Here is a 21,854-nt window from a genome sequence, read left to right on the forward strand (position 1 = left end):
GTGCTCGAAAACTGTCTGATGGGACTCCTCCAAAATGAACCAATCTATCGCTGAGGACCAAATTAGATGATGTGGATGGTGTATTCTCTAATTCTAACTTAGGAAGAATGGGAACAAAACGAATGACGACAACAACATGTCAAACATAGATTAAATATCTATGAATCAATAAAGTATACGTGCATTGAAGGTGATAACGATCACTTGAGGCTTATAACTCTTTGACTAAATTATGCAATAATTAAATATAATCATTTTTATATTTTTATACTGATAGTAATTAATATACTATCCTGCTTAATAAATGGTATGATCAAATTTGTTTGAAAATTTAATTATGTATATGAAACTATGTCTTCTATATAAAAATCAAAATTTTCGGACGAACCTAGATTGAACCTTTATGAAAATCTATCATTTTTGTTAATTGAGTTAATATGAATCTTTTACATATGTATATATAGCATTGATAGCTTATATAATCATGGTTTATTCCATATTAACATATTTTTTCAGTTAAATTTGTTAATAATATCATGTAACAAATTAATTCAAGATTAGAATGTCTACAAAATGCTAACAAATAAGAACAAAATACGATTTCTCGACTTAAATTTTAATATGGAGTAGTTTTTCGTTTAAATCTAATTAAAAATGAATAAAAACTTATCTTGTACTATTTTCATTCAAAGATTTTAATAATGTAAATCATGCATTTTCATAATTCAGTACAGTTCTTTTTAGAATTAAAGTTGATGAGGATGATATTTGTGATTTAAAATAATTTGTTAATGTTCACCTTTTATTCATCACCTTGTGGTATGCCCTAAAGCAATAGCATTATCAATTCTGCTGAATTGATCAACTCAAAATTCCAAAAAAAATTCAAAATTTCAAAAATGAAATTAAACAATTTGAATTTTCACATGAAAAAATCAATTTCGAAAAAAATTTGGAAAATCAAAGTATTTGATAATTAGTCAAATAATCAATTTACATCGTTTTTACTCATAAAAAACAACTAATTTTTGATTTTGATATCATATTTGATAAATACTCATTCCAGAGTTGACGTAATGTATTAATTATTGTTAGAGATATTGCTTTCGCAGCAAAATTCTTATTTCATGAAAGAAAAAAAAATGATTTTATTCCAACAAAAACAAGTAAACAGATGAATGGAAACGTACTATATTTTCATAAATGTAGTAATCAGCGTGTCAGCTTTTGTTTATCATGTTCGAGTCAAAATGTATTAACTTGTAATAAGAAATATTCGAAGATTATATGAAGTATTGAGCATTCTTTGTAGAAATATTTGTAATTCATTACTAACATATATAATAAAGTTGTTTTTTTTTCCTTATTGCAATAATTTTGTCTGATTTTAATAACTTTTCATGTATACGAGTTGTGTGAATATGCATCATAATATGCGTAAATATACTTATTTGCGACGAATAATGTGGTTGCATAATGGAGGTGCTAAATTTTGATTTTTAATATGGGGCTTTGGTATGTATAATCATGTTCTTATCTCAACGTAGGAGTATTGGTGCAATATGATTAAAATTTACGAGGTTGATCTTAAATTGAATAATTCTGGAGTATAAATCACAATGCAGCTAATTCTATGTTAAAGATAGATACAGATTGTAGTAATCAATTAGGGAGTACAAATTCATTCTTTCATTTCTGTCGTATTGAGCAGAAAGGAAGAGATCATAACCCTAGGAAAAAAAGCCCAAATTTGTCACTTTTCATAGTACGTTAAACTCAATTCGCTCGGCGAATGCCGAGCACACGTACTCATCATTCAACATAATATTCTCATTCTTTGGTTATTATAGTGCCAGACAACACAAGATTTCAAAGAATTACTTGAGTTTTCAATTAATCTTAATCCGATTTTAGATTTATCGAGAACTCCATCATCACAATCACATACTTCAGTGCGGTAACTACAATTATCCATATACAGAAGGAAGTTCTTTTCGAACAACTCATTTGGAGTCTGTTTTGGAAAGAACTTCTTTCTGTCCGACTTAATTTCATAGTTCCTGATCAACCAAAAGACAGAAACCACACACTATCTACTTAGGAAAGGAGTTCTTTCTAAATCTTCCTTAAATTGAGATTTTACGAGAGATAACCCTTCTATTGCACTTAAAAATGAACATTTTGATATCTTTAGTATCACACATGGTCATATATAGTATTTCATCTACATGAATACATTCATCTTTCGAAGTCTCTCATTAAATGGGAGGCTTCGAAAGATGAATCGTTTTATTCATACAACTTTAAATCTCGAACACATTTAGAGAGTGAGTATATCATTTTATTCTTGTTTTGAGTTTATTCTGATTCAAAATTGCAGTGAAAACAGAAGTTCACACATCATATCTGAATGTGAGCTCATCTATACTTATACGATCTCAATACCTCCACTCTAAGCATAAGAGGTGAAGTTATATAAAAATTATCAGATGCGTTGAAGTCTCAAAAGTATTGCCTGAATGCTTGTTTCATATTTGTCCAAGTAGTTTCAATGAATAAATGTATTGTTTTTTATAATTTCGATTTATTTTTAGAAAATATTCAATATAAACCTTTATTGTGTTATTTACATCTCATAAATTCTCTGTCTAAATCATATAAAAGCGCGTTTTACCCCTATGAATCAAGAAATTCATTCAATATTCATGGTATATTTATTAAATTTATACGATTTACTAATAATCAATATTATATCCTCATAAATAGCAATATATTTTGGTAATCTATGATAATCATATACAATATTTGAAATCAAATTTTCATTAGTTTAGGTTCCTTGTTAATAGTAAACCATTATATTTATTACTAATAATAAAATCTATGTGTCGTATTGAAATTCAATAAAATTACTTATTTGGTCCAAAAAAACAAATTAGATAAAATTTTTCTTTTTTTATGTAATTTTTGTTTTTCATTTTTCTCAAGATCCTAAGTTATGTTCTAACTTTTGACATCATATCATATCATGCTAGGCAATATATTATAGCATATCCAAAAGGCAAGGAAATCTATCAGAGAAGCCTTTTTGACCTATCGTTGCCCTACCTCTGGGAGAACTTTTATGCACAAATTCTTATAACCTCATTGACGTGTATGCATTAAAAATGCAGAGTTTAAACAATGATAAACAAATTGAATTCACTTCACTTTCAATTGAAAATGTGGAGAACTTCACTTCATATCATCTTATATTTAATCATATTACAGTTTCTATGACGAATTCATTTTTGGGATAAATTCAGGTTTATTTTTGACATGTCAAAAAAAAAAACTATGTTAGAAGAAACAAACAAGTAATTTTGTGAACCCTTTTTCCCAAAGATATAACATTGCATTCATTCAAAGAAAATATATTCGCAATGTGTGTAGTAGTATATGTGGAAGGGTTTTGTGACTTTTTTTGTAAACGTAAGAATTCATACAATATCGAGCGATTTTGTATCATTTTTTTAACATATGAAGTAAAAAATGTATGATTCTGACGGTTTTGATTCTTACGTTTTTGAATAAATCAAGATTTAAAAAATTTTCAAAATTGTAAGACATTTACACTCAGCCCAAACATAATGAAATAAAAAATATATTTATTTATAAATCATTAAAAAAATTAAAGTTATTTTTAAAATGAGAAAGGGACAGACTAGCCCATTGTCACTTTTTAATTTAGCAAATGAACGCTTATGGAGTGGAGTTTTTGGGTAAATCTGATTTGCTTATAAATGAAATAAAATCAAAAGAAACCATATTGGCATTATATTATGCAAAAATAAATGATCTTACTTAGTACTTTTAAAGTTAATTTCAGAAAAAATTTGACACAATGGTATCCGGCACATACAAGTGGTGTACAACCAAAATATAAGTTGGTTTAAACATATATTGCTATATCTCATGATCTTACTTAGTACTTTTAAAGTTAATTTCAGAAAAAATTTGACACAATGGTATCCGGCACATACAAGTGGTGTACAACCAAAATATAAGTTGGTTTAAACATATATTGCTATATCTCATGATCTTACTTAGTACTTTTAAAGTTAATTTCAGAAAAAATTTGACACAATGGTATCCGGCACATACAAGTGGTGTACAACCAAAATATAAGTTGGTTTAAACATATATTGCTATATCTCATGATCTTACTTAGTACTTTTAAAGTTAATTTCAGAAAAAATTTGACACAATGGTATCCGGCACATACAAGTGGTGTACAACCAAAATATAAGTTGGTTTAAACATATATTGCTATATCTCATGATCTTACTTAGTACTTTTAAAGTTAATTTCAGAAAAAATTTGACACAATGGTATCCGGCACATACAAGTGGTGTACAACCAAAATATAAGTTGGTTTAAACATATATTGCTATATCTCATGATCTTACTTAGTACTTTTAAAGTTAATTTCAGAAAAAATTTGACACAATGGTATCCGGCACATACAAGTGGTGTACAACCAAATCTTCGACTCGATGAACTTGTCATCGAGTTATATTCCAGTGTTGTTCCTTCATTCCTGATTAAGTTGCAAATTAAAGGTCTGGATTCAGAGAGAAGTGTTAAAGTTATCAAAAAAGTCACAAGAGATTTCGAAGAAATGACACAATTTAAAAAAGTCGAATGCATCAGTATGCTTGGAGCTGTTCAGAAAGGTCTGAAAAATGATACACTTGATCCCAACATTGTTTACTCAACATTAAAAATATTATTGCAAAGAAAACATTTGATTTAATAAACATTTAATTTATTATAATTAATTTTTTATTACAATATACTAAAAAATGCTATAAATAAATTATTATATTTTATTAAAATGTGACTTTTAATAGTAAGTGAATAAAATAAATCAGGAATTGGGAAAGAAATAAGGTTAATTAAAAATAATGAAAATTACAAGTTTAAGGTTAATGAAAAAGTGACAATGGGCGAGTTTGTCCCCCACTCTAAACTTTAAAAAGAATTTGATGAGTTCAACATTGAACTTTAAGAAATTAATGATTATTTGAATTTATGATATCAATTATTTGATTTATTCTTTCTTCAATCTCTTCTATTCTTTTTGTTAAATCATCAATTTTCATTAATGAGGTGATTCTTGATTGAGGAATAGATTTCAAACTAACCACTCCTTTTATTTTTGAAATTTTGAATCCATCAACTTTAAACATTTTATTCAATTTACATGTTGTCAATTCTTCAAATAATTTTTTATTATTAGCATAATAGTCATTAAATTCTTCAACAGATGAAAAAATTTTTATTTCAGTAATTGGTTTAACAACATTTATTTTTTGTTGAACATTTTCACTTTCATTTATTTCTTCCTTCTCTGTTTCATTTATTTTTAAAATTGGTTTCATTTATCATTAAATAAAAATTAGAATATAAGTGATGAAATATATTTTTTAATTAATATTAAATCAGAAATGGCGGCAGGATTCTTTAAAAAATTATGGGATGGAATTAAGAAAGCTGCGGGTTGGGTTTATAAAAAGATTATTAAACCCGTTGCAAACTTTTTGGCACCAGTAGCGAAAACGGCAGGAACTATCATAGGTGGAGTATTAGGTACTAAAGCAGGTAATCCGGCGATGGGAGCACAAGCAGGTAACGCAGTTGGTGGAATTGCTGAAGGAATACTTAATAAAATAGGAGGTAGATAGTGGAAAAATAAATAAATATTATTTTTATCTTAGTATCGGTTGAAGTCTTTGATAAACTTTTTCTCCTTTATTTAATATTTCTCTTATTGGGGCGGCTTTTGGCGTTATTGATTCAGCAACGTCACTAATTGCTTCTTTATTCTTAAATATCCAATTTGCTCCTTTCTTCATTGTTTCCCAAACTTTATGCGCTCCTCTTTTTACTTTATCCCACAGTTTCTTAAATATACCTGCAGCCATAGTTGATTATTTCATTAAAATTAAAAATTCATTTTCATCTTTTAATTTTGATTTTTTATTTAATAATAAATGACGACTAACTATTTGGTGCCAAACACTAAACCGATTAATGGAAATGTTTTCATTCATTCGAAAAGATAAATGAAATATTCGCAAAGAATGACGGTAGAAGATATTATAGAGAACTTGAAAGTTCATGCTATGACTCTGATGCTCCATATTTTGATGATAAACAAACTCATTTAAGAATTACAAATCCGGCTCATGATGTGAACCAATTAGGTGACACATATATTAAACGCAAAGTTAAAGCAACTCTAGTTTCAAATAAAGCTTTCACATGTGATGCCGCTTTTAAATGCATGCGTTTATTCGTTGGTTACAAATCATCAAATCAAAGCTTTAAACAATTAGAAGTAGAAACCGAAAGAGGTGATGCCGGTTATCTTCAGATGGATTGCGCCCGTGAATCTTTCGCATTTGCAACATATAAACCAAAATCAGAAAGGAAAGTTAAAAAGTTTGTTCATTCGTTATATAATAATGTTCAAAAATATGATAACTCAGTATGTGGTAAATATATTGACCCTTCAGAAGTTTTCAAGAAGCAAATGAAGAAGTTGATATCACTTTTGATATGATTATTCCGGTAAATGATTTGTTAGCATTTCAGGCGTTCGATGATTATCCTAAATCATTTGGTGAAATCATTCTTAAATATTATGTTTTCAGGGATACTTTAGTATTTTGTCAGGTTGACCCGTTAAGAGTTGCTGATTTACAAAATTACGTTTATGAAAAGATAACTGATGAAAATTATGAAAAGATTATGAATCATGTTTATAAATATGATCGCAAATTCCAACAAATCGGACTTCCTGCCAAATTAATTACAAGCTTAGCCGCTACATCTGCTGACGCAACAGTTGATGACGTTATTATTTCATGCACAAAGATGGAAGTTTTAGAGGATAAATGCATTACACCAGGATACGGTTTAATTGAAGAATCAGTTAAAGCAATACCACGTTTATTCAGTAAGGAAGATCCATTCATGATTCCAGCTCAACATATTGACGTTCGTTCACTAAATGGAGGTTGCATCACTCCTGAAGGTATTAGCTCAGATTTCTCATACGCTCTTCATAATGTTACAGATGTTGTGTTAACATTTCCGAAGAATGCAATGCAAAGAACGGTTTTAGAAAATCCAATGCTTCGAGGTCTTCAGGTCACTATAGATTCCAGAAACTTCCCCGATCAAGCGATGACCACAGTGGGTGACATATTCTTTACACGTATGCTTCAAGCTTCTGATTTAGATGGAGTGAATGAATGCACGGAAGAATACGAGGACTCATTAACTAGACCACTGAATGATGATGATGGCACGCCATTAGCTAGAACATGGAAAGACCAAACTTCATTCTTATGCACTATTCCAGTTCAACGTGATGGAGCGGGTATATTCTTTGATGGATTAGAAACTTTCAACTCACAAGTTACAGTACAAGTGAAAGCTTATCCAATCATTCAGGGTAAATGACACTTACTGTTCAAAGGTGACAAATCCTCCTCAGGTTTGGTTTACTAGGACTACATATTGGACATGGACACCGGATGAAGGTTTGAAATATCATCCAACAGGTACACCACCACAGTATAGAAGTTCATATGATGAAATATTGATGAATAGAAATGTTTAAAATTATAAATTTATTTTTGATTAAATGGATTTAAATTCATCCACCCCTTATGAAGAATTAGCAGGAGTATATAATACATACGTAGATGATATGATTAATGAAGCATTGAGTGATAATAGAAATGCTCTATCTAAGGAAAAATTAATGAAAATTCCATATTCTGAATGTTACTTAAATTCAATCACTGCAGCAATTGGTAAACAAAATAAAGGTAAAACATTAACGATATTAAAACAAATTATCATTATTGCTAACACTTCCCCCATTCACATGTGTTAATTTATATCAACCGTTCAGGTTCACCTTCAGATGATACATTTGAATCTTTAAAGCATTTAATCAAAATTCCAATTATTTATTTATCACAAGAAGAAGCAGAAGATTATTTAAAAAACTTTTTAATGTATAAAGAATTATATAATACAATCAAGAAGCAAGGATTAGAGGATAAAATTATTGATAAACAACGGGATGAATTATTTGAAACACTTTCTATTTCAAATTTTGATAGAGAATTTTTGCATTCACTCATTTTTCTAGATGATGCAGTGAAATCAAAACTAATAACAAATGAGAAATCATATTTTAATCAGTTATTAACTCAATGTCGACACATTCAGTGTTCATTCTTTATGGCTGTTCAATACTTCAAAGCATTAAGCACAAACATTAAATCAAATCTATCAACACTTTTCATTTTCAGTGGGTTTAGTCGTCAACAGTTGAACGTTATGCTTTATCAAGTGAATTTACCAATGAGCATTAATGAACTTTACACACAATATCAGCAATTAGGTGAACATGGAAAAATAATAGTTGATTTAAATAAAGGAAGTGTTAAATTTGATTAACTTTTTATAATTAATTTTTATTTTTTATTTATAATTAAACATGACAGAAATAGCAAATCTTCTACAGGTTCCATTAAAACAAGGAACAAACAAAAAGGGTGCATATAATAGAACTATGAAAGTTCCTGATGGAATGAAAGAATTAGTTCATATTGTTGCTGGTCTTCAAAAAGATGTTAAACAAATGAGAAACGTTTTAACATTACCAGAAGCTCAAGCATATGCCAAACGTCATGGTCCAAATTGGGAAGCACACGAAGCAGACATTACGGGTCCAAATGGAAAACCTGATGGTATAAATGAAGTTTTCGTTACTGATGGTCAAGGTAATATTAAAGTCATAAATGGTTATAAATTAACTATAACTGATTATCCTAAACGTAAAGCATATAATGAACGTTATCCTATGCAATTTGATGAAAATGGAAAAGCTGTTAAACAATACATTGGAGAAGGTGAAAATGGTCCAATTAATTCATACCGTCATAATCCATATTCTTATTTCAATGAAGAATTAAATGCTATTGAAGAGGGACCGGATGGATTACCACGATATTCTAACCAGTTTGATGGTCAATATGCAAATATTAGACCTGAAATTTCAGCTAAGAAATTCTTTAAAGTTGCTTTATTCGATCCAGTTTTCGCAAATGTTAAAGATGAACTTAAACAGCAATTCCAACCAATTATAGTAGCAAGAATTGCATCAGGTGCTTTATCTCAAGCATTCAAAGATTTAATTAAGAAACCATTATATCAGCAACGTGGTTTAACTTATGATTTAGTTAAGGAATCAGATAAAAGAAAATTTGAGAAATCAGATGATTATAAGAATGCAATTAATGAATATATTCGGTCTATTAATTTCGATGAAACAGCTAAAAATCAACTTCATGAACAAATACAGGGAATAATAGATTCAAAAGTTCCAGCAAAATAAAAGTTTAAATATATTTTTTTATTCGAATATAAATGAGAAGACGTTTCACTAGTCAAAAGAACACTAACGCAAAAGCAGAGATTACGGTTGGTTATAACGTAAATGATGATAAATCACGAATTATTCAAAATGTTAAAGTTAATGTTAGCCCTGAATTAACAAGGTCAGCAACTCAACCAAATTTATTAACTCGTGACTTACCGAAAAAGGAGAGGAGCAAAATAAAGAATGGAGACCCAATCATTTTATCTGAACCTGGTAAAGAACCTGTTGAAATTCCCACTTATCCAACATACCCCCACCTCTTTCATCAAACATCGAGAACCCATATAAAATAGACATTAATTCTGAATTAATGAAAATTTACCGTGATATAATAATTAATAATTATGATTCAATAATAAATTTAATTGATCAATCCGGTTTAATTATTTTACCTTATGAATCATTAATTCACATTATCGCCATTCTTTGTGATGTTCAAGATTCAGACGTTAAGATTCAATTTTTCATAGATGATGAGGTTTCATGCTGCGGAACAGTTGCAAAAATAAATCCTATAAAGGATATTAGCACAATTAAGATATCAAAGAACGGAACAACAACTGAACTTCATTTAACATATAATGATATTTATAATAAAATAGTTGATGAATATAAAATATCACTTGAAAAATTCTTTGTTAAGGCTATTTAATATTCAAGCATTAACATTATCGAATAATAATCCTTTGAATCATAATCAATAATAATTGACCTTTCACCAGTTTCTATCGTTTGTTTTATTTCTTTTTGTTCCCCACTATCTGGATCGGTCATTGTAATTGTTTTTGTTATAGTATCAGCTTTATCTTTAACTTCAATCTTTTTTCCATCGGGATATTTAAACCAAAATTCCAAAAATTCGATATTGTCAATCTGTTCATATTTTAATCTATCAATTACATTTTTAATACCATCTGAAAATCTTATGAAATGGTCATTATATGGGTTTGATTGAACTAAATTTGAATGAAGTGAAATATAACCTGTTGATGAATATGACATTGACTCATATTTTCTGAAAACACTAAAATTTATAACATGAATGAATTTCTTATTCGTTGAATTTATGAATTCTTGAGGTAATCTTATTCTAGTTTTATTTATCACTGGAAAATAACGCTTTACCATATTTTTAATCGTAATAAAAATGTCAATTATCAATATTATTTCGAATAATACTGTGAATTAAATTTAACAGTTAGCGGAATTTATAATGTTACTCTCGTTTCTGTGAGTGGTAAATTTAATCCCATTCTTTTAGACCCTTCAGATTATATATCATTTATTAAAGATGACCATGAAAAAACGTATGATATGTATATAAATAATGTGATAGCGAAATGGGATATTAACATGATTTTAAGTTATTTAAATGAATCATTTATCGTATGGTATGAAGAAAATTTTAAATCAAAACCTGATAAACTTTTTGAACTTGATGAAATAAATAACCTTATTAAATTCCCGCTGAAAATTAAATTTTGTACTCCTCATCTTCGTTCATTGTTGGGATATTAAATTTTGAAAAAGATGTTGGGGATGTTTTGTATTCTGACACGGTTCCAATTTCATTTTAATCAAATGTGATAAAGTTAATACCCCAATGAGATTTTCACATCAAACATTAGACCCTAACTCTTACCCATCAATACAAAACATTTTATCCATCAACTTAAACACATTTTCTTTATCATATCCGTTTCAATTATCCGGGAATTCATTTATTCTTCATTCAAAAGATTTATCAAATATTAAATTTAGAATAACTGACCTATTTGATTGTGATTTAGAATTTATGAATGAAATATTATGGCAATTTCAAATAGAAAAATAGCTGATGAGATAACAGATTAAATATTTATTTTTAAATCATAATAAATGATTAAACAACAGCAACTTAAGGCACAAAGCACCCAGGTCCTTCAGACCATTACATACGCCATATATGCATATAATTCAAAGACGGCAGAACAAACGCAAAGGTTGAAATATGGAGATTTGGAGATAGTATTGAAAAATGACCATTTCGAATTCGTTTGCAAAGGTGGTGCAGTGATATCAAATATAAAAGAAATTTTATTTATGAATTCAAAAATTAAAGGAATAACGGATGATATAACATCAATTCCACCAGAAGAACAGAGATATTACGCATTAAATGCATTTCCTAAAGTTTTGAAGATTGGAAGATTTAATTTAAATGAGGAATTCATAGAAGGTTTCCTAAATGACATAATGAAGAAGGTGGATAAGGAATATGTGGATAGTGAATTAAATAAGAAGGCAAATTTGGTTTATGTTGATGAAAAAGATAATGAAATTAAAGAAAAGGTTGAATGGTATCATGAATGGACATCGGAGACTTTTAAAGTTAAAGCTGATACAGAATGGGTTTCAGGATGTTTAGACCTTAAAGCAGATAAAACATATGTTGATGAAAATTATGCAAAGAAGTCGGAAGTAAATGATGTGATTACAAGCATGAAAAATGAAATACTTCAAACATTATATCCTGTTGGTTCTATTTATACGTCAATGAACTCAACAAATCCAGCAAGTGTTTTAGGTTTTGGTACGTGGAAGCAGATTGTAGATAAATTCTTATACTGTGCTAGATATTCAAAGCAAACAGGAGGTTCGAAGAAAATTAAAGAAGCAAACCTTCCACCACACACTCATACAGGAACTACAAACACAACAGGTAATCATTCACATTCAATAACAAAAAGAGGTTATACAAATCTTGCAGCGGGTTCGAATAGACAGGGAATGAATAGATCTGATATTTCAACTGACCCAGTAGATTCAAGCACAGGTATTTTCTGTGGAACCGCAGGAAATCATTCACACACTTTCACAACAAATCCAACAGGCTTGGGTAAAGATTATATGCCACCATTTGTGACTGTATTCGCATGGTACCGCGTTCAATAAACACACTTGAGCCTACTTTGCAGGCTTACCGAATGAACTAAATATATTTTATGTCTGTAATTAATTAGGTAATGAAGTAATGGATGAACTGCAGAAATAAATGTTTACGTTAAGTGACTCAAAGAGTCCGGAGACAAAGTCTCATGTTTTTAGGTTATTCAATAATTAATTATTTTTGAAGAACTGAAGGTGTCACCACGTCACCATGTGTCACCAGGTTAATTAACTTCTTTTAAAAATGATGACAACATGATATTTTGACAACATTTACGAAAATTTGATGCAGTACAAAAATAAAGTTAGTTTTAAAATTATTTTTATTTATTTTTTATTTTGTATGTAAGAACAGTAATGTCGGTCGAAGCAAAAACATTCACGAACAAATCTAATGGTGAAACATTCACAAAAGGCACTTATAACGGTATTGAAGTCTTACGTAGAGACAAGGATGGTTACATTAATGCAACAAATATGTGTCAGCAGTTTAGGAAAGACTTTAGAAAGTTGTTGGAAAATAAGTCCTGGGAAGAGTATTATAAGGCATTTTGTGAAGAATATAGCAACAGTCCGAATTCCGGCGGTTGCTTTTTATACAAAATTCATGCAGGAATTCCTGATGAAATCAAACAAGTTAGAGGAACGTATGTAGACCCAAGACTTATAAACTATATAGCAATGTGGGCTTCTCCAAAATATTGCATAGCAGTTGGAAAAATTATGGACTCCATAGACAAGAAAGTTCATGAGAAATTAGATGAAGAAGAACTTGAAGATACAGTAGAGAATGCTAAACCTTTGTTCGAACAAGAAGTTAGAAAAATGCGCGAAAAACAATTAGAACATGAACGTGAGTTATGTTATGGTTATAGAGATTCTCCATTCGAACTAGACCAATGGGAACAAGAAAATTTAAAGAGAGAATTTAGAGAATATGAACTCGCTAAGATAGCATTAGAAGCTGCAGAAAAGAAGTTAAAAGCTTGGGGTCGTTTTGTACAAAAATATTGTGAGTAAATGAACCATTTATTTTTGTCATAAAGACGCAACGTGGCGGGGCATAGCCCATGACCCAAAAATATATTTTATCGTTAAGTGACTCAAAGAGTCCGGAGACAAAGTCTCATGTTTACGTTAATGTTTCGTAAATGTTTTCGTAAATGTTTTCATAAATACTGTAAATTTACGTCAAAAATATATTTTAGGGTAGAAGGTTAGATCTAACCCGATATCTATCATGGTCTAAAACTCTCGAAATCATGAATTTTCATGAATTTCCTTAAGATAGAAATAAATAAAATTAACTTTATTTTTATTTATTTTTTTATTTTTATATAAATATGATTACAAAAATCGAAACATCAGCACTTTCGACAGCATGCACGGCACCAAATTCATTAATCATGAATCCTACGTCAATGTTGATAGAGATGAAAAACTTCATTCCTTCTTCATATACTTTTGAAACAGAAATACAAAGAATAAAGCAAGAACTTTTAACAAGTAATTTAGACTGTAGTGCGAAAGATGAAACAAATGGAGAGGAGCTATATGAAATGCAAGATATCATAGACCATTTGCCTAAATTACCGGAAGTTCAGCAACAAAAACTAACTATTCCTGAATTCGATGAAATTGAAGTTAAAGTTACTGATTCAGTAGAAATAAAGAAGTTCATACGTAAAGTAAATTATGAATTCCTTGGTTTTCATTGCAACCATAAAGTTATGAACAAAGATTGCGACATGGTTTATAAAAACGTTTCTGACATATATAAATCTGAGGAGTTTAAGACTTACGATAACTTTGTTTCATTAGCTGCTGAATGTGTGTGGCAGATAAGAGATAAAGACAGAAGAGGCAAAGTATGGAACGAACAGATAAAACCAACTGCTTCAGATTTAAAGAAAGCCATTGATGCTTTAGTTATTTTAGCTGGTAAGGTTTCAGAATATAACGCAAAAATGAATCCGCAATGTTCAAAATGTAAAGCAGCAATGAGGAAATATAACTACTCAGTAAAAGAGATAGAAAGAATGAGAAACGATTACGCAGACTTAAAGAAAGAAGCAGAAAAGCCAGCAGAAGATAAAATGGACATGTTGACATTTCTTAATAAAAACTATCCCACAGCTGATGATTTCCTTTTATCTGATGTCAAGAAGAAGTATAAAGAAACTTTCGGCATTGTTAAAATTTTTGATATATTAACTGAAGAAATAGAAGCTACAAAAATATTTAAAATTTCACGAATTCATAACGTATATCATGTTAAACGTTTGTAAATCTTGAGGGTAGAAAAGAGGGTCGATATCGGGTTAGATCTAACCTTCTACCCTAAAATATATTTTTGGTGTAATTAAATGTTTTCCGGGAACGTCGATGAAAATCATATGGACAGATTATATGAAAAAATTAATAATGATTACCCCTCATTAACCAGGGAAATGACGGATTCATTTACTGACGATGAAATACCTGTAAATGAGGCAGTATAAAGTATGATTTGAATTTATTTTTGCATTAATCCTGCTGTGTTGTCAAAATGTCATGTTGTCAGTAATTTTAAGAGAAGTTAAATAACCTGGTGACATGGTGACATAGTGACACCTTCAGTTCTTCAAAAATAATTCATAAATGCCTTCCTCCTTTCGTCCCGCTGTGTTGTCAAAATGTCATGTTGTCAGTAATTTTAAGAGAAGTTAAATAACCTGGTGACATGGTGACATGGTGACACCTTCAGTTCTTCAAAAATAATTAATTATTGAATAACCTAAAAACCATTAACGTAAACATTATTTTTGGGTCATTTACACTCATTACGATGAAGTCATGACAAATCATTTCCGGGACTGTTGTCAAAATGTCATGTTGTCAGTAATTTTAAGAGAAGTTAAATAACCTGGTGACATGGTGACATAGTGACACCTTCAGTTCTTCAAAAATAATTCATAAATGCCTTCCTCCTTTCGTCCCGCTGTGTTGTCAAAATGTCATGTTGTCAGTAATTTTAAGAGAAGTTAAATAACCTGGTGACATGGTGACATGGTGACACCTTCAGTTCTTCAAAAATAATTAATTATTGAATAACCTAAAAACCATTAACGTAAACATTATTTTTGGGTCATTTACACTCATTACGATGAAGTCATGACAAATCATTTCCGGGACTGTTGTCAAAATGTCATGTTGTCAGTAATTTTAAGAGAAGTTAAATAACCTGGTGACATGGTGACATAGTGACACCTTCAGTTCTTCAAAAATAATTAATTATTGAATAACCTAAAAACCATATAACGTAAACACTTATTTTGGTCATTTACACTCATTACGATGAAGTCATGACAAATCATTTCCGGGACTGTTGTCAAAATGTCATGTTGTCACAAACTTTAGAACGGCATAATTTAAATTTTTATTTTTATCATAAATGGATACCCCACAAGCTCAAAATTTACCACGAATCATAACAAGGGAGGAAACGATAAAAATGATGCGAGAACTTGCTAAAAATAACAAACCACTAAAACTGAGAAAATGTGATTATGCAGTAATGATGGAAAGAGAGACGTTGTCAAAGAAAAATAAAAATTAAATTTGGATAGAGTTTAAAAATTCATCTTTATTAAATTCATCTCTTCCAATCAATTTATTTATTCTATTAAATTCTTTTATTTTTGCTTCACCCAGTTTAAGGATTGAACGGTAAGTTTCTAATTTTTCGATTATTTCTTTCCTCTCTTCATCGTTTTCAGTTCCATTAGTTTTATGGGCATCAACCCCACCGCATTGCGGCTTCTTTTTGTAATAGCATATTTTTGATTTAATTCTGTTTAGTTTCTTTTTATATTCATCGTCAGGACTCTGAATCTTAATTAAATCAGGACTCTTGACTGCTTTGTTGTCACTCATTTCTTACGAAATAAAAAAATTAAATATTATTTAAATATAATGGAGTAATAAAATAAATCGAATTTCTATTAATTTATTGTCAACTTCAACTAATGCATTGCCGTTAATATATCTAACAAATTCAGCTATTGTGTCAAATCTTCGTCTTCTTTTTGTCATTGATTTATTAGTTTTTCCATAATCGAGATGAATCAAAACTTTATCCCCTTGTTTAAAATTCATGAGCCCCGAATTAATTTTTCACGTTTAACATCATTCAACCTTTCCATTTGCTTTCTAATATATTCCCATTCTTTTGAAATATCATTTTTCATTTCCACTGGTTTCATGTTTATTGTTCTATGCCATGTATTATTGTAATAATATACTAACTGCTGTATGATGGAGTCATGATTTCCATCCCAGTATATCTGACCGTTAACCCCTAACGCATCTCTAAGAGTTCTCATTACCGCATCAACTATTTTATTATGAAACGTATATGGAGAGGATGAGAAGTAAAAATTAATTTGTGGGAAATAATGAGCCATAGCTGCCTGAAATCCTTTATCACCATCACCCCTTATATTATCTACTCTTTCATGATCTAGTAAGTATTGAATAGCTCTTCTTGTTTCCTGTTCTGTTTTCCCTTTCACCAGAATGCAATATAAATATCTAGTGTTAATGTTAATGGCAAATAAATAAGTAACGTTTTCTTTTGAATATTCTAAATGATCTATTTCGTATGAATATGGATATGGAGCAAATGAAGGGCGACTAAATTTTTCCTTTAACGGTTGAATTTTTGGGTCAATTGGTTTATTTAATATTTTGAAATCCTTTTTAAAATCTTTTTGCTTCTTTAATGTTTGAAATGGATATAATAAAGTGAATGATGAAGGATTAACTGAAGGAGGAGGCGGTACTGTCGTTGGAGGTTTTGGTGTTGCAAGTGGTTTAATTTTATCTGCTTTGATTTTGGATTTCATTCCTTCCTTCATTAATTCTGGATGTATTCTATTCATTTGTTTTAAATATGCTGTATATAAAGGTTTGATATACTTTCCCGCTTCGAGTTTATGTTGAAGGATGAATTCCAAAAGTTGATCTTCATTTAAAAGTCGGGCTGAATATGGTTTAACTAATGAATCATAAATTAAAGCTTGTGCTTCATTTATGGTCTGAAGGGTTAGGGCGTTTTGCACCTTTGGTTTTTGTGGCTCAGGATTATATAAATTATATAATTCATCAATATCTTCTTCTGTTAATACTTTATTTTTGAAATCTTTCAATTGTTTAAGTTGTGATTTAGTTTTTCCCTTTGTATATTCATTATTTTTAATTTTGTCTTTAATTTTAGAAATTATTTTATCATGATATTTCAAAATTTCATTTTTATAATATGGATAATAATATTCCATATCATCACCCGTTATATATATTATTATGTTTTTGGAGATATGATTTTAATTCATAATAAAAGAAAATTTTGATTAAGTACTAAATCATCAATTAAAATTTTTAAATCTGTGTTATCCATTTATATAAAAATAAAATAAAGTTTAAGGGTGCCCACCTCTTTGAATCATAGTATCAAAACCATCATTAACGGTTCCTTTTGTCTCTTCTGTGGCATTTCATTAAAAATAAAATTTTAAATTGTATTAAATAAATGGCATACAACATCCATTTTCACAACATACAGCCTTAGTGTGTGCTCCTGTTAATGCAGTCTTACCGATTGTTAAGCGAGTCATTGACCCATTTTTAAGTTGTAAATTAATATTCTGACCATCAAATAACTTTATCATTTATTATATCCAAATAATTTTTAGGTGTTAATTGCTTATTTTGTCGTAAACTAACACCTTTCATTTTTTGTGCAATCTTTTTAAAATCACCCCCATCAATTGAACCGTTGAATGATGTATAACACTTAGGACATAAAGCAACCATGTTATCACCTTGTTTCTCAATTGCTAAACCCAATAATTTTTTCTCATGTGCTTTTTCTTCAGCTTTATTCTTTAATTTAGGTTTAAATTTCTCATCAAAACAAAAGAAATCAAAAGGTGCGAATTTGAAAATGTTTTTATCATAAAATTGTTTATCGGTAACAATTGCTTGAAATGCTTGAGTGTTAGGAAGATTTGGGTCGCCAGCGATTGCCCAATAAGATGAATCAGTATCACCTTCAATGAAATGAAAACGATTAACATTCATGCATTTATACATAAAATCATAAATGAAAACCAAATACCAGTATTTAGCATTATCTAAAGTGAAGAATGCCTCTTGTAAACATGTATCACATCTATAAAATCTATCTTTAAGCATCACTTGATATGTATCCTCACCTATTTCTCTTATGTTTTTAAACTTATTTGACATACATGCAACGCGTGCCCTCTGTGCATTCATTATTTTAGTCTTTGCGTAATTTTGTGTATTCATTGCATCGTAACCATATGATCCATTAAGTGAAATTTTGCAAAATAAACTTTTTCCTTTATTTCCTTCTAATTCAGCCTTTTGTCTTTCGTTCATAAATTTGTTCGCAAATTCATTAAAACAAGTATTTTTCGTAAATGTTAAAATTGATTGAATCATCAATGATAAAATGAAATCTGTCTATTAGATACCAAAGATAATAAGAAGAAAATGGTTGATATTGGTTGTGTGTTGATGCTAATTGAGTTAATTTTCTCTGTTTCTGGTCAACTGGTAGATTGTTTGATTTCATGTAATTATACATAAAACTGCCAATTGTTTTTTCATCTGTGATAATATCTAAGTTTCTTATTATCGGTAAAAAGTTTATGTAATCATTAATGTATTTTTCATCAATGTGACCCTTTACTTCAGCCACGAATAAAGTATTTTTCTTCTTAATTATTCCCAGTGCTTTTGCTTTCTTTGTTGCTGTATCACAAATGATAACACCATTCAATCTTCCCGGCATATACATTTTATGGTCAGTATATTGAATGAAATCATGAGGATTAGATGAAAATGATGAAGGATATAATGAATTAAAGTCAACACCAACGAAATGAGTCATAATGTTGGTGGTGTCCTCATTTGATACAGTTTTAGTTTCTGGATTATATGAAAGTTTATTAATGTGCGTGATTCCTTTAAGATTAACACGATGTTGAACATTTGATAGACCACCAGTAATTCCATTACGGAGAATGTGATAAGCTTCAACTGAATCTAAAGTCATTGGTAAATTATTTTTTAATGCGTAATTTCTTAAATTGATTCTTAAACGTTGAACATCTTCATCTTTATTTGATTTCACGACATTGCAATAACAACACATTAACTGACAATTTTCTTTGGTATGTGGTTTTTCATTATCGATTCTATCCAATGTTGGTTTATTTGCATATGTAAACGCTTTACCACACATTTTGCATTTAGATGAAAGGATTAAATCGTGATAGTATTGAAATCATCCATTGAAACATTATTTTAGTATCCCTTTCTGCTTTTTCATCTTGTTTCTTATATGATTCAATTTTATATTTCCAATACTTTTTCGTTAATTCAAAACTTGATTCTATCTCTTCCTCAGGATATTTTTCATTAGGATTAAAGTCTTTATATGCTAAAGCGTAACGAATCATTGAAGCATTCGATGATAAAGAAAGATTATGAAGCATGTCAATTTTATAAACAAATGTTTCTTCAATAATTTTATCAATTGGGTCAATCATAATTTCAACATCTTTATTGCAATAATGAATAAAATATTCTAATCTATTCTTAAAATTTTTAGCATCATTGAGATATATTTGATAATCACTATCTGATATAGTTTCTTGGGTTAATGCTGAATAAAATGAATCTTGAGTGAATGGTTCCACTTTATATAATTCTTCTTCGTAATTCTCCCATGTGATGAATTGATAAGGGAAAAAGGATTTAACACGTGATTTATTGTTTCCGAAATCTTGAGTGAATTGGTCTAATGTCCCACCCGCTATATAATTTCTGATGTCAAAAATCTCAATTCATATGAACGTTTGTTTTCTTTACAATGATTTGCTTAAATTGTGAAGATGAACCCAGCATTGATTTTATTTTCCATTTTGCAGTGTTTAAATCACGAAGAATTAAATTTAAATCAAACTTTCCCGAATTAAAACCTATGATATTCACTTTATTGAATTCCTCATCTAGAAGTTCTTTAAATGCTTCCTTTCTGTTTTTCATTTAATGTATGAGACAAAGTCCCGCCGTTTGGTCTGAAAGACCTTCAGGACTCAAAGATCCGTTTTGCGACTCATTAATTCTTCATATTGTTCAATATTTGATTTAGCAACTAATGAACAGGTTGAAAATAAAAACTCAATCCAATCAGAAATAAAAGAATCACTCGAAGTAAGCAAAAATTCCTCGATATATGTTTTATCATTTAATTTAACCGTTGATGATACCATGAATGGTTTTAAGTAAGCGTTCAAAGTTGCACACTCAGAAAGTTGTAATTCTTCTTTAGTCTCTAATGTTTCGAAGTCAAAAGTAATATAATATCTTGTCGGTTGATAATATTCCTGCAAATTATGAGCTAATAACCACTGATATATCTTCTGTTCGTAATATGTGGTGCATATGGTTGCTGTGTCTTTTGCAATTGAACGTCTTGAATTAATCTTCCATTATTTTCTTTACATTTCTCACAATGCTTTAAAAATCTTCTTTTTTTTCCTTTCTGGGTCATCACGGATAGAATAAACTTCTTCTTTACAATATGGACAAACTTTATAGCCGGTGAGCTTCAACGTCTGTTATTCTGTCAGCGTGAAGTTTTCCACATGGACTCTGTGTTAATAAAATATTTATTGTTTCAAATTCTGGATCTATCATTATTGAATCCACTAATGAAAGTCTACCTTTTTATGTCCACGTCTTCTGGTTGAGGATCACAATAATAGAAATCAATATTAACATTTAACATTCTCGCTAATCTCTCACTTTCTGATGAAATTCAAACCCTTCATATGCATCTATTGCTTCATTTAAATAGCTTCTACGAGTTTTAGGATTAACACCATCAGGAATGTTATAGAAGCGTTTAAATAACCTTCTACCTTCTGCTCTAATTTGATTATCATTCATTTTAGCTGTTCCGTTTTTGTTCATTTATGTAAGAATAAAAAATTAAAAAATAAAGTTTATTTTTTAAAGCCCATAAAATGAATTAAGAACACATAAATTTTTATCATCTGCGACGTGACGAATACATTTTAATTTACTCAAGAATGCGTACCCTGATACATTAAATCTAATTCCTGTCTTATTTAATTTCACACCTTTGAAAAGGAATGTATGAATAGCTATAAAATGATGAGAAGATGTTTTATGGGTTGCTTCCATTTTTTCTAAATAAATGAATAAATATAATGCTTATACGTTTTCATATCTTTTATATTCTTAATAACGAATGGTATAGACCTTTCCACTTCATCTTCCTTCGTGCTGTTCTTTCATATGAAACATTATTGGTATCTTCAAT

The 21,854-nt window shown here is 29.5% G+C and overlaps 5 protein-coding genes and 1 pseudogene across 6 annotated transcripts, besides 5 other annotated features; 4 read left to right on the forward strand and 2 right to left on the reverse strand.

Annotated features, from left to right (window-relative positions):
• The first annotated feature begins 1,765 nt into the window (after positions 1 to 1,765).
• Positions 1,766 to 1,813: a mobile genetic element.
• A 1,873-nt stretch (positions 1,814 to 3,686) lies between these two features.
• Positions 3,687 to 3,724: a terminal%2Cinverted (terminal inverted repeat of MuDR-5_TvMULE4 transposon ID:TVAGG3_0213960).
• Positions 3,687 to 5,004: a mobile genetic element.
• Positions 4,967 to 5,004: a terminal%2Cinverted (terminal inverted repeat of MuDR-5_TvMULE4 transposon ID:TVAGG3_0213960).
• Positions 5,005 to 7,819: 2,815 nt separating this feature from the next.
• Positions 7,820 to 21,854: part of a mobile genetic element that runs on past the window's edge.
• On the forward strand, positions 8,561 to 9,460 carry TVAGG3_0213980 (uncharacterized protein; the record flags this gene model as incomplete). Its single annotated transcript, XM_051226744.1, has 1 exon — positions 8,561 to 9,460. The coding sequence occupies one exon, from the start codon at positions 8,561 to 8,563 to the stop codon at positions 9,458 to 9,460; it is 900 nt and encodes a 299-aa protein (XP_051111730.1).
• Positions 11,817 to 11,912, forward strand: TVAGG3_0213990 (uncharacterized protein; the record flags this gene model as incomplete). Its single annotated transcript, XM_051226745.1, has 1 exon — positions 11,817 to 11,912. A coding segment is annotated over one exon (96 nt), but the record flags the coding sequence as incomplete, so codon positions are not given.
• TVAGG3_0214000 (uncharacterized protein) lies at positions 12,791 to 13,453 on the forward strand (the record flags this gene model as incomplete). The annotated part of the gene is made up of 1 exon (XM_051226746.1): positions 12,791 to 13,453. One exon carries the CDS (start codon positions 12,791 to 12,793, stop codon positions 13,451 to 13,453), a length of 663 nt encoding a protein of 220 aa, XP_051111732.1.
• On the forward strand, positions 13,777 to 14,721 carry TVAGG3_0214010 (organellar and viral DNA polymerase type B; the record flags this gene model as incomplete). The annotated part of the gene is made up of 1 exon (XM_001299763.1): positions 13,777 to 14,721. The coding sequence occupies one exon, from the start codon at positions 13,777 to 13,779 to the stop codon at positions 14,719 to 14,721; it is 945 nt and encodes a 314-aa protein (XP_001299764.1).
• On the reverse strand, positions 16,028 to 16,348 carry TVAGG3_0214020 (uncharacterized protein; the record flags this gene model as incomplete). Its single annotated transcript, XM_001285438.2, has 1 exon — positions 16,028 to 16,348. One exon carries the CDS (start codon positions 16,346 to 16,348, stop codon positions 16,028 to 16,030), a length of 321 nt encoding a protein of 106 aa, XP_001285439.2.
• On the reverse strand, positions 17,995 to 19,073 carry TVAGG3_0214030 (annotated as a pseudogene). The gene has a single exon. A coding segment is annotated over exon 1 (1,079 nt).

This window comes from Trichomonas vaginalis, chromosome IV (genome assembly GCF_026262505.1).
Source record: "Trichomonas vaginalis G3 chromosome IV, whole genome shotgun sequence".
NCBI classification, from domain to species: domain Eukaryota; phylum Parabasalia; order Trichomonadida; family Trichomonadidae; genus Trichomonas; species Trichomonas vaginalis.